Source organism: Myotis nattereri (genome assembly GCF_964212035.1).
Source record: "Myotis nattereri genome assembly, chromosome: 6".
Taxonomy (NCBI): Eukaryota; Metazoa; Chordata; class Mammalia; order Chiroptera; family Vespertilionidae; genus Myotis; species Myotis nattereri.
The window spans coordinates 97,093,184-97,106,348 of record NC_138081.1 but is presented as its reverse complement, the minus strand read 5'-3'; the positions used below and the strand labels follow the sequence as shown (position 1 = coordinate 97,106,348).

General features: G+C 52.3%; 1 protein-coding gene across 4 annotated transcripts in view; it reads left to right on the top strand.

The window, feature by feature from the left end:
* PRKN (parkin RBR E3 ubiquitin protein ligase) overlaps positions 1 to 13,165 on the top strand; it is a 534,115-nt gene that overhangs the window by 447,722 nt on the left and 73,228 nt on the right. For 2 of the 4 annotated variants that reach the window (XM_081094588.1, XM_081094589.1), the window contains 2 exons: positions 8,603 to 8,664; positions 12,563 to 12,709. In XM_081094588.1, coding sequence (XP_080950714.1) covers positions 8,603 to 8,664; positions 12,563 to 12,709 — 209 coding nt within the window. Of the gene's footprint in view, positions 1 to 8,602; positions 8,665 to 12,562; positions 13,013 to 13,165 lie in introns of those variants that run through there. The other 2 variants (XM_081094591.1, XM_081094590.1) reach the window with 2 other exon arrangements.

The window sequence follows — 13,165 nt, the reverse complement described above, 5'->3', positions numbered from 1 at the left end:
CCCCCTACTGGGGATGTGCCCGCAACCAAGGTACATGCCCTTGACTGGAATCGAACCTGGGACCCTTCAGTCCGCAGGCCGACACTCTATCCACTGAGCCAAACCGGTTAGGGCGGGGCTGGGTGTCTTTTGAGGAGCAGCCCCTAAGCGAGCTGGGGGGCTCAGAGTGAGGGCTGGGTTGCGTGCGCAGCTCCCGCTCACCTCCATCCCATGTAAACGGGTCCTCACTGCACGTCTTCTGGGGGGAGGGTGGGGGGCAGTGCTCACAGCAACCAGGAATCCGCCACGCGTTCTCTCACTTGTGGCGGCGGCGTAAGGGGATGTGAGAAAAGATCTTACAGCAACAGGCCAGCCGCAGGGTTTTGATTTGTTGTTCTTCTTTCTCTTGGCAGAACATGTTTCATGGAAGAGCTATTATGATATTAACTCAGCTACTTTACACAATAGGTTTTCGTGCTTTTTAGACCACATTGCATCCCAGGCCCGGCAGCACCATTGTCCCCGGAGCTGTGGGGACCCTCTGGGCGTCCCTGGCCAAGGCAGGGAGGCTGGACTCAGGCGTCCTGTGTGGCTGGGAGCTGAAGGGCTGCCTGCGAGGAGCACGCCCATCTTTCATGATGATGATGCCTGCGGGGTGCCGCCTGCCCTAATTGGATCTGATTAAGGTGGAATGCGAAAGCTGTCCTCATTTCTCTCCGAGTGGAGTGCTGCCAAGCCTCCGTGCAGGAAGGAGGAGGAGAGGGAGGGAGGAGGCAGGAGGGAGGAGGGACATGGGGAAGCATCAGCCAGCCCAGCCCCCTGCCCTCTACCCCCCGACCATGCCCGGGGGTGTGAGCTCATGACACATCCTACAGAGGGTCTTAGCAGCAGCGATCAAACTGCTAAACGCAACAACACCTTACCTGGCAGTAGTTGGACTTTAAGGAATGCATCCCATTTCCATCATCTGAATGATTTGCAAACATACAAGTAGAGGCGGCTCACTGACATGCATGGTTTGCAAACATACACGTAGAGGCAACTGACATGCATGGTTTGCAGACATACACGTAGAGGCAGCTCACTGACATGCATGGTTTGCAGACATACACGTAGAGGCAGCTCACTGACATGCATGGTTTGCAGACATACACGTAGAGGCAGCTCACTGGCACACGTGTCAGTGTTCAGTGTTTGGGCAAAGGACGGTGCGTAACACGGAAAGGTGAGCCACCAGGACACAGGATGTGTTTGTCCCGTTTGGCATGAAACAGTGCCCCTTCAGATCTTTAGGTAAAAAGAACAAGACAGAGAATTCCATGCTCAGAAGGATGCCACATATTTAGATTGTGTGTGTGCATATGTGTGTGCATGTGTGTGTGCATATGTGTGTGCATATGTGTGTGCGTGTGCGGTGATCCAAAAGAATATTCACAGAAATATGAATGGTGACTGTTGCTGGTGGTGGAATTCCTAATTGTTATTTCCTCGACGACGTGTTGTAGTATTTTACAATGACCATGAAAAAATAAACACACCAGTTTTGTTTTGGAAAACACTCTTTTCAAAGAGGGACAGATAAATGTAAATATTAAACATTTTCCTAACACCTCCTCAATAGGAAAAAACACCCTGGAAATGATGTTCCCACAGCAGCTCTTCTAAGAAACGAAAGATGCATCCCCCCCGCCCCCAGCAGCACTGTGCATTAGGTGACCCATTTTCTTCTTTTTTCAGTATGTTTTTATTGATTTCAGAGAGGAAGGGAGAGGGAGAGAGAGATAGAAGCATCAGTAATGAGAGAGAATCATTGACCGCCTGCCTCCTGCACGCCCCACACCTGGGATCGAGCCCACAGCCCAGCATGTGCCCTGACCAGAATTGAACTGGCAAGTGCCTCATTCGTGGGACAATGCTCAACCACAGACCCACGCCGGCTGGGCCGTTTTCTTACCATTTTAATGCATTAATTACATTTTCAGGTTCCAGATTTCATGGGCTTCTTCTCTCTCAACACTTTAAAACAACACCCCGGGTCCTGGCTGGTTTTTGATCAGTGGTTAGAGCAGCCGTGGGCAAACTACGGCCCGCGGGCCAGATCCGGCCCGTTTGAAATGAATAAAATTAAAAAAAAAAAAAAAGACCGTACCCTTTTATGTAATGATGTTTACTTTGAATTTATATTAGTTCACACAAACACTCCATCCATGCTTTTGTTCCAGCCCTCCGGTCCAGTTTAAGAACCCATTGTGGCCCTCGAGTCAAAAAGTTTGCCCAACCCTGGGTTAGAGCCTCAATCCACAGACTGCAGGGTCACGGGTTCAATTCCAGTCAAGGGCATGTACTTGGGTTACAGGTTGGATCCCCGGGGCACGTGCGGGAGGAAACCAGTCAATGTGTTCCTCTCACATCAGTGCTTCTCCCTCTCTCCCCCTCCCTTCCACTCTCTCTAAAACTCAATGGAAAAATATCCTCAGGTGAGGATTGACAAACACAAACAAGCACACCCCTGGCTTTTGTACTTGCTAGAGGTGATAGTTGATGAACATTTGAAAAGCCACCAAATAACCAGAACACGAAGACAGCAAAACAGTGGAGGCCACAGGCTATGAACTTGGGAGTGAGAAGCTGGAGCCCGGGGCCCCCTCACGTAGGACCGTCTAAAGGCCGCTGAGGGCTTGCGGAGGGTCACCTTCCGCTCTGGACACTGACTGTATCCGAGTCGATTAATTCTTACCCCCTAGTTGACAAGAGCTTCAAGCCAACCGTCTATAAACCGTTTTCCCAGGGAGGTGCCAGAAAGGAGGGCTGGTTCGCTGTCTGGGTCCCGTGTCCCGGGCCTGGTGCCGGCCTGGGTGGGGACGCGGAGGAGGCAAAGGGAGCCGGTCTGTGGCAGCTGCTGGTGCCCCCCGCCCCCCGAAACCTGCCCCATCTGCGAGAAGAACCATCATCCCCGCGTTTGAAGGAACGAACACTTGCGAACGCCCTACTTCAGACCATGAATAGCCAATCTGGAGTCTTTGGTAGAACTCTGCTGACAGCTGAGAGCTACTCATATTTGGGCATTTTGGCGAATTGAAGTAAAGAGCGATTACTGATTTTCATAGGAGGAAATGTACAGCTCTGGGCAGCAAGCCCTGGTGTAATTAACAGCGTAGCTGAAACCGCGCGCTTTTCCCCACCACGGAATCTGTCATTTGTCCTTCACGTTGAAGTTTTTGTTCTGTTTGTCTCCTCTCTTTCCAGTGTCGCTCACATCAGCATACAAACTTTAAACATGGGAACTGCGGGGAAGCAGTGATGAATGTAAGGAGCGGTGCTTAGAGAGCTTAACAATTATCCTTTTTAGGGCTTGAAATACGCCTTTCAGTAATGAATGCAACCATGCCCACGCTAAGACGAATAAAAGACACGACGCATAGCCCGAGAATAATAAGGGAAATTACTGAGAAAACATAAAATACAGAAAGAGAAAGAGAATATCATGAAACACTTGTAACGTTTTATTTAAAAAGCACACAAAGGCAGATTTTAAGCCCCTGTTGGAAATGCATCGATTCCTGAAGTCCAATAGCACTTATTTCGCTAACATCGTTCCGGATATTGTTTATTGTTCCGATTTAGCGCTGCCTGAGTGCATGCCAAGGAAGTCCGTGTTAAAGAACACATTCCATGGCAAAGAGCAGGACGCGGAAACGCTGACCACGTGTCCAGTTCATAGGCAGGCGTGTCCTTAAGCGCATGTGCACGCAGGCTGTGTGGGGCTCGGGGGCTGCTACTCAGAAGACCCCTCACTGATGTCACTGTATTACTCAGTCACCCGCCGACCCCCTGCACCCGGTCCAACAGAACTTCATTGGACGCAATGTCTGTGGGGTGAGTCCTTTTTGATGGGACCCACTCGGGGGTCACAGTCCCACGGGTTTTTTCCCCCCGTTATGTCAACTGGGCATTGATGTGCGCATTTGAGGGAACTGGCCACCACCACAGTCCATGGGAAACCATGTTAACTTCACTCAAAATGTATTAAAATCACCTCCATTCCTTCCCATTTTCCTCCTCTCGTTTCCATCAAGATGAGCTTTTAAGAGCAACGACGAGAGAGCCATGGTCTGGGGTCACCTTCTGCCCCGAGACCCTCACGCCCTGAGGGGTCGCTCCTGTGTGGACCACCCGAATTAAACGTGTCACCTGAGCCACGTGGCTGATGAAAGTGCCACCCTCTAGAAATTTCGAGTAAGAATCACTCAAAACATAGGCCAATTACAAAGGGAGAGTTTTATGCAATACGGAGGCTAGCCAACGTCGCGGGAATATACACGCCGAGAATAATTTTCTAATTTTTAAAATTGTTTTGACATCATAGCAACATACAAATGAGAAAAGTGTCAAGTGTCTTTAATGCTCTGTTACCGTATTTTTAATGTTCGGTTACCATCTGTCACACATCCCGCGTCCGTTCTCCCAAATGCCCGCCAGGAAGTCCAGCGAGGACGCCAGCCTCCTGCAGGGAGAGGCCCACCGCGTGGACAGAAAGGGGGAGTCAAGACGTATAGGGTTTGGGGAGCTGGGCTGCAGCAGTGACGGCAGATGCTTCAGGTGGGGAGGTGGTGGGACCTGAACAGGATTCCTTACCACACTCACTGCAAACGGTCCCGCCTGCTCTCCTCCTCACGCGGGTCTGTCGTCGTCTTCTTTGGACGTAGAGCTCGTCGCCTTCTTAGCATCGCATCATTTCCCACCCAGTGTGGGATTTCCGCTGTCTCTCTCCCCCTTAGGACGCAAGCTCCGAGCGGGGCTTGTGTCTGTTTCCACTTCCCTACTAACACGACCCAGGCACCCGAGCGGTGCCTGGCAGGGGTGGGTGCCCTGTGGGTGCCTGTTGAGTGGTGTAGTCTCTTCTACTGATGGCCATTCTAGATGTTTCCTTCTACTGCGGCCAGATTACAGCAGCTGTTGCAGGAACTGCTCTGCACACATCCCTTTTGTAACTGTAAGTTTCTCTCCGATGCACACCTGCAAGGGGATTGCTCGGTGCAAGGCGGCCAGCTTCAAGGTGCTTTTGAACTGGTTTGGGAAGTCTCAGATCCATTCTGCATCGGCCATGGAAAAGCAGTCCTTTATAGACATGCAGAAATACCTGTTGGCAGAGAGCAGTGATGAAGATAAGCTGGCCCCAGCCAGTTTGGCTCAGTGCATAGAGCATCGGCCTGTGGACCAAAGGGTCCCAGGTTCACTTCTGGCCAAGGGCATGTACCTTGGTTGCAGGCTCCTCCCCGGCCCAGGCCCTGGTCAGGGCTTGTGTAGGAGGCAACCAATCGATGAGTTTCTCTCATATCAATGTTTCTCTCTCTCTTTCCTTCTCTCTTCCACTCTCCCTAAAAATCAATGGAAAAATATCCTCTGGTGAGGCTTAACAACAGAAATAAATAACTAAAGATAAGCTGGGTCTTATTGATCAGAGTGATGATGCCTGGATGTGATTGTGTCGGATCCCACTGCTGACTGAATGCGGTTGCTCAGCCAAGAGGCGGTCGTGAACTTTCCGTGGATTCTCTCAGCACCTGACTATCAGCCTAACTCGGAAGTGTCTCTTCAGCTCAGGGAACGGAGCCCCCGGTCCGCCCGGCAGCACCGAGTGGCAGGAGCCCACCTGGCCGCTCGCAGAGCCGGCCTGCAGCTGTGCCCGCCGGCGTGTGCTTAAGGCAGCTGTTCCGTGTGTGGCCGCATTGATCACATGGAATCATCACTTATTTTCTCTGCCTTTTTCATCCTTAGCCAGCTTCCTTTTCCGAGTTGTTCTTAAAGGGGAGCTAGACGGTAGCTGTCACTGTCAGGCCTGCAGGAGGGACCCGAAGCTATGCCCCAGAGAGGAATAGCCCTCCGAGCACTTCACACCCCACAGCAGCCAGCTGCACCCTGTGACTGCTGGGTCATGCGCCCGTCCCAGCAGCACACCAGAGAGCTGAGCTCCGTTGCCATGATCCCCCCAGGCCTGGTGCTCACGGTGTTCCGTTGAACCCCAAGGACATCACACGTGCCCCTGTAAAGATTTGCCAGGAAATTAAAAGAAAAAATAGTCACTGAAGACTCATGTGGCCTGTAACGCTTTTATTGGATTTTATTTTCCAAATGAGCCTCCCCTACTCCACAGGGTGGCTATTGGGAAAGTTCCGCTAAAGCTTTCTGAAAAGGTTCGTTGAGTGAACCCCTGAGAGGTGTGGGGTTAAGTCTCACTCGGTGCCTTCGTGGGCAGGACCCACCACTTGCAGCACATTCTCCTGAGGAGGTTCCGGTTAGATCGTGACAGTCTCCGTGGCGAGGGAACAGGATAAAAGCCCATGTTGGTTACAGATGCCAAAATGAAAATCCTGGCTTCAAAGTTACCCTTTAAAAAAATAAGAGTCCATTCTGGCGTCATGTGTTGTTGTTTTTTTTTAAATAAACATTTTAATTTACTTTTAATGCCAAACAGGCAACTTACCTTTATTTCAGGGAGCTCGGATTTTAGGAAGCCGGTACAAAAGATGAGAAAGGCGTTTCATAACTCAGGGGCAAAGGGGAGGTAAAACAATGGAATAGTGTGTAGTCAGGATAAGTCCAGAGAGAGATGCAATTCTAATTTAAGTGGCCAAGGGAAACTAAACAGGCTTTTAAAACTGGACAAGGACAAGAAAAATAAGGGAATAACAGGAAGAGAAGGGTCCACGCAGAAGAAGAAAGCACAGTGTTAACAGGCGACGAGGCCCCCGGCTCCTGTTTTCCTGGCAAAGAGAACATTTCCCACATCAGAGAGGACAGAACAAGAGACTTCAGGAGGAACTTACACTAAAGAAAAGTGAGGGCAGAGCCAGGACCCCTTACCTAAGTGTTTGGACAAACACTCCCTGGGCGTCATCCCCGAGGCACTGCCGGGATCTGTGAGACGCCAGAGAGAAAGACTTGGATTTTTTTTTAACTTTTCAAAATGGGATTTAGAGGTAGAATTTCGAGGTGGGACGTGGCTTACTCAGCTCTGCCAGCTGGTTCATTTACAACCTGCGTGACCAAGGTGAGTCACCTTGAGTATGACAGAGCGGCTGCAAGTAGGAAACAGCCATTCTCCTCCCTTCCAATCCCCCCTCCCCGCCCCCCCATCCCCAACGCAAACCAGGTCAGCCCTGGTTAAACGGAATCGCGCCTCATCAGTTCTTCCCTTTGGCGTCTTTCTGGAATATTTGCTTTTGGCCGCAGCTTGTTTGCCATGCGCATCCATCTGTTGACTGTGTACTCAAGCGATGCCTTCTGTGTGCTCTGGCTGACCCAGCGGCGGAGCAGAGGGCATGGGAAGTGGTGGCTAACTGGCCGTTTAATCCGAAATTTGAGTTCGTTTCCCTTTTGCATGTTTGGATAAGAGGATGTGTTTGGGGGTCTTGGCTCAAGTTATTTTCATTATTCCCCCAAAGGGTGAAATTTGAAATGGCCAGTGAGATTTAAAAACAAACAAACAGAAAAACCTCCCAGCTAGTTTGATGGTAAAAATATGTCATGAAGCTTTATGATAATCAAATAAAAATATCAGATTGCTTATTAATCACTTTAGATTACTGTAGTGAATAAAGGAATAAATAAGTTAATAAAAAGACAGCAAACGTAAAGCCCTAAATGTATACTATCCATACTTTTCTGGGAATATATGACCTGATGATATGTATAAATGCATATAGTATATAGGGGTGGGCAAAAGTAGGTTTACATAATACAAATAAATAACACAACAATTAGTAAATAAGAATAGAAGAATAAACTCCTTTCGCATACTCACAGCTGTAAGGCTACTTCCTCCCACCCCTGTACATACATTTATACATCCATCTCCATATGCACGTACTTGATAGTCTGTTGTCCCTCAGCGTGCTGTCACAACAAGTCTCAGTTATTTAGTTGCATCCTGGGCTTTTTTAACTAAATTGGCCTCTAAAATCTTGGGGGTTGGGGGAATAAATGGTATTTCTGGGACACCAGCAGAACAGCCATCCCAGGCCCCGTCTCACAGGTACTCCCACGTCTCACAGGTACTCCCACGCTCCAGAGACTGGAACCCTCTCTGCCTGTTCTTCTCTCGTTCGTGTCACAACCTAAAAGGTGACTCCTTGCTCCCAAAGACAGCTGGGCCTCAGGAACCGACGCGAGGCTGTGTCTCTACCACCGTCTTTGGTTGAATCGCAGGCAACCAAGTGACCCAGAACCCCGCCCCTCACTGAGCCGATAGTCACCTGAGTCGCCACTCTGAACCCAGCCACTTCCCCGCAGGCCCTCCGTGGGAGGAGCTCAGCCAAGTGGTCTTCTCGCGTCAAGCATCGAGGTCTCGTCTCTATAGTCTCGGACGTGCCTGGCGCCATTAATTTACGCTTTTCACCAAAACCCTTCCCTCAGGATGTCCATTCATTTTAGTGTCTGTTGTCAGGGGTGACCACCGCCTGGTCCTACTTGTGAGCTACTCTCCCAGAGCATGAGATGCTATGACAGCAAGGGCTCTATCCAGTCGCTTAAAGAGGAAGACCATGTCCCACATGACCCAACATTCAGAATTGGAGCCGACCCCGTCCGATTCCTGTTTGTCACTGATTTCTCTCTCCAACAGCCGGCTGCCCCGACTCCCTGATCAAAGAGCTGCATCACTTCAGGGTCCTCGGGGAAGAGCAGGTGAGTGAGCATCGCCGAGGCCCCCCCGTGTCACAAAGACTCGCTAACGAGCCGGCCTGGGCTCCCCCAGGGGTGGAGTGTCTACTGAACCCGGTTGCCCGAAATGGGGGGGGGTGCCCTGGGTGGTCTGTGTGAGGACACCCCTCCCCTGTCCGACCCACCAGGCCAGACAGGTCATTGATTGGCACACCTGCTGCCCACCAGAGCACTTCATCTCCACACCAACAGACAGCAGGGGGACTGGCAGTAAGCAAGCCAATCAGCGGGCGGCTGTGTCTGAGGGACCGGGCGTCACAGACAGCCTGGCCCCTTGTCTGCGGGTGGAGGGGCCGGCTCTTCCCATGGGCGTGTGTGCTTCCTGAGTGTTGTCCACTTCCACTCCGCCACTTCCTCTGCGGCTGTGGCTGCGTGACGCATACACAGCGTGTCCCACTTAGGCCGATTCTTTAACTTCTGTGAGAGGCAACTGATTAAAGAGAGAGAGAGAGAGAGGGAGGGAGAGAGAGAGAATGTGAGAGAGACACATCGATTGGCTGCCTCCCACATGTGCACTGACCGGGATCAGGGATCGAACCTGCAACCCAGGCACATGCCCTTGACTGGGAATCCAACTCTCGCCCATCCTGTGCACAGGCCGACTCTCTAACCACTGAACCACACCGGCCAGGGCTGTGTGTGCTTTTTAATCATCCAAAATCACCAGACCCATCAGTTACAGTATTTCTCTTCCTGTAGAAAAGGAACCGAGTGTGCCACAACCAGAACGAGTGTGGTAGAGGCATCTCCGAGCAATTCTGTAGCTAACGCACAGAGAGGCCGTGGGCGTACATGCCCGCCAGTACCCGAGACCCCCAGGGAGGAGGCGCAGGGATCTCTAAGGCACTGGCAGACTTTGTCCCTGGCTTAGCGACTTCCTGGCAGAAAGCGGTGGTCGCCGCAGAAAAATATGCTTCACTAAATTAAATAGATAATCTGCCATCAAATCAGGAAATAGCCAATTACGGGAGAACAATCTGTTTAAAATAGAAAAGTAACGTTACAGGTGACACCATCCCTCGTCATGCTGTATTGAGTCCCTCGACACTGATAGTGGAGGGACACTCAGAGTTCCTCCGTTCCCTCTGCGGCCATGTGCACCAGCTATGGGCGGACAGCGGGCTGCGTTCAGGACACAGACACGGGAATGGAGGGCGTGCGAAGGGTGCGCAGGGCAGTCTGAGGGGCTGGCCCACCTGAACCTCACTCTGCAGCTTCTCGCAGACAGCCCACGACGCAGCAGCCACCTCCTCCCCTGTTGCCCGGCACACTCCCTGCCCTTCTCGGCATGTTGGGTGCACTTGGGCAAGATTTAGTAAAGGTTCCCTGAGGAGGTCAGGACGTGATCGCCAGCATGAAGTCTCCCGATTACATAAACGCCTCCTCACTCCGCACGTGAAATATCTCATGTCATCCCGATCATTGCACAGCTCGTGACATGTAGCAGACCTTTTCCCAGGAGTCCACCCGCTCCGGTTTGCTCACCTAAGCAGCCTCGACCTCCTAGCCCCTCATTAACGCTGACTCCCCCTCCTGTCTCTCCACGGCTCCCTCTGCTCCAGCGCGGCCTGCTCGCCGCCCCTCAGAGGACCAGGCAGGGGCCTCGGCCTTGGTACAGCGATGCCCGTCCCCACGGCCACGTGGCTTTCTCAGCTCCCAGCCTCGGTGGTGCTCGCTGAGCCTGGACTGTGCGCGTCCTCATTCCCTGCTCACTCCACTGCGGTCCGTCCGCCGGGACTCGCTCTCCTGTGTTTATTCTCCTTCCCACGTGTCTCCGTCGGAGCCCTTGCCCTTTCATCTCAGCATTCATTGTCCGTCCGGTGGACCAGCAGGGGCGTCTGTGCTGCTCGCTGCTGAGTCCCCAGCGCCATGGTCCTGCCCGGCCCAAGGCAGCTTCCCTCAACGCCGCCTAAACCCGTTCCCAGCTGAGCACACGCATGCGGCTTGCTCCCGTGTGGGGAGACCACGACCCGACGTGCGAGGACAGCACGTTAGCGCTGCCGCCACCGGGGAGGCCTGGCCCTGGCGCTGGGGTCCGGGGGTGGCTCTGCCGCTGGGGCCGCCCGGGGCCTGAGCCATCAGCCGCACCAGGCGGTCGGGTGGAGGCGGGGCCGAGGAAGGGACCACTGTGCTCTCGGGGCCTGTGTGCACCGCGGCCCCAACGCCCAGAGGACCCCGGGAGGAGGCGGAGCTGCCCCTCTCTGGGGGGCTGGGTGCGTGGTGAGTGCCGTGGTGCAGGCATGTCTGCCAGAACGTGTATGAACTACCACCATCGCATGGAGTCAGTGGGAGCAGTGTTTGCAAGTAAACAAACTGTGCAACGTGTTTCTGAGGACACGTTTCCAGAAGCGCCGGGACCAAGCCCCTCACCTGCTGTGCCAGGGGCGGCTGGGGGCCGGGCCGTGGGCCACACCTTCGGCCTCTGCATTTCTCACTGAGACGGGCAGCGCGGGTCCATCACGTGGCCTCAGCACCTCACTGTGTGTGTGTGTCTATGTGTGTGTGTGTGTCTGTGTGTGTGTCTGTGTGTGTGTGAAGTTGGGGGAGGGTCCTCAGCACCTCACTGTGTGTGTGTCTGTGTGTGTCTGTGTGTCTGTGTGTGTGTGAAGTTGGGGGAGGGTCCTCAGCACCTCACTGTGTGTGTGTCTGTGTGTGTGTGTGTCTGTGTGTGTCTGTGTGTCTGTGTGTGTGTGAAGTTGGGGGAGGGTCCTCAGCACCTCACTGTGTGTGTGTGTGTCTGTGTCTGTGTCTGTGTGTATCTGTGTGTGTGTGAAGTTGGGGGGGTCCTCAGCACCTCAGTGTGTGTGTGTGTCTGTGTGTGTGTCTGTGTGTGTGTCTATGTGTGTGTGTGTCTGTGTGTGTGTCTGTGTCTGTGTGTGTGTGTCTATGTGTGTGTGTGTCTGTGTGTGTGTGTCTGTGTCTCTGTGTGTGTGTCTATGTGTGTGTGTGTCTGTGTGTGTGTCTGTGTCTGTGTGTGTGTGAAGTTGGGGGGGTCCTCAGCACCTCAGTGTGTGTGTGTGTCTGTGTGTGTGTGTCTATGTGTGTGTGTCTGTCTGTGTGTGTCTGTGCCTCTGTGTGTGTCTATGTGTGTGTGTGTCTGTGTGTGTGTCTGTGTCTGTGTGTGTGTGAAGTTGGGGGAGGGTCCTCAGCACCTCACTGTGTGTGTGTCTGTGTGTGTCTGTGTGTGTGTGTGTCTGTGTATGTGAGAAGTTGGGGGGTCCTCAGCACCTCAGTGTGTGTGTGTGTCTGTGTGTGTGTCTGTGTGTGTGTCTATGTGTGTGTGTGTCTGTGTGTGTGTCTGTGTCTGTGTGTGTGTGTCTATGTGTGTGTGTGTCTGTGTGTGTGTGTCTGTGTCTCTGTGTGTGTGTCTATGTGTGTGTGTGTCTGTGTGTGTGTCTGTGTCTGTGTGTGTGTGAAGTTGGGGGGGTCCTCAGCACCTCAGTGTGTGTGTGTGTCTGTGTGTGTGTGTCTATGTGTGTGTGTCTGTCTGTGTGTGTCTGTGCCTCTGTGTGTGTCTATGTGTGTGTGTGTCTGTGTGTGTGTCTGTGTCTGTGTGTGTGTGAAGTTGGGGGAGGGTCCTCAGCACCTCACTGTGTGTGTGTCTGTGTGTGTCTGTGTGTGTGTGTGTCTGTGTATGTGAGAAGTTGGGGGGTCCTCAGCACCTCAGTGTGTGTGTGTGTCTGTGTGTGTGTGAAGTTGGGGGGGTCCTCAGCACCTCAGTGTGTGTGTGTGTGTGTCTGTGTGTGTCTGTGCCTCTGTGTGTGTGTCTATGTGTGTGTGTGTCTGTGTGTGTGTGTGTCTGTGTATGTGAGAAGTTGGGGGACGGTCCTCAGCACCTCACTGTCCGGTTCTGTCTCTGCAGTACGGCCGCTACCAGCACTATGGCGCTGAGGAGTGCGTGCTGCGCATGGGCGGTGTGCTGTGCCCGCGCCCGGGCTGCGGCGCCGGGCTGCTCCCCGAGCCCGGGCAGCGGAGGGTCACCTGCGAGGCCGGCGGCCTGGGCTGCGGGGTGAGTACCGCGGCACGCGTGTCGCTTTTCCGTGTTGGCTGCTTCGGCAATTGGCGGGGTTACCTCTGTGCTTTGTCTCATTTCTCATTTGGACTCACACATCTAACAAATGGTTTTAAAATTCTTATATAGGATCGCAGAGGTGATAGATAGATGATGGATAGATAGATGACAGATGATAAAATGATAGTTGATAGATAGATAGACAAGAAGATGATAAAATGATAGATAGACAAATAGATGATAAAATGATAGATGATAAAAAGGTAGACAAATAGATGATAAAATGATAGATAGATAATAGATAACAGACAAATAGATGATAAAATAATAGATAGATGATAGATATATAGATAGATAGGGATTTATTTCTTGGAGGGGAGGGAGGTGTACGCTTTCATTGGTCTCACTGTGTTTATTCTAAGCCAGTGGTTCTCAACCTTCTCGCCCTTTAAA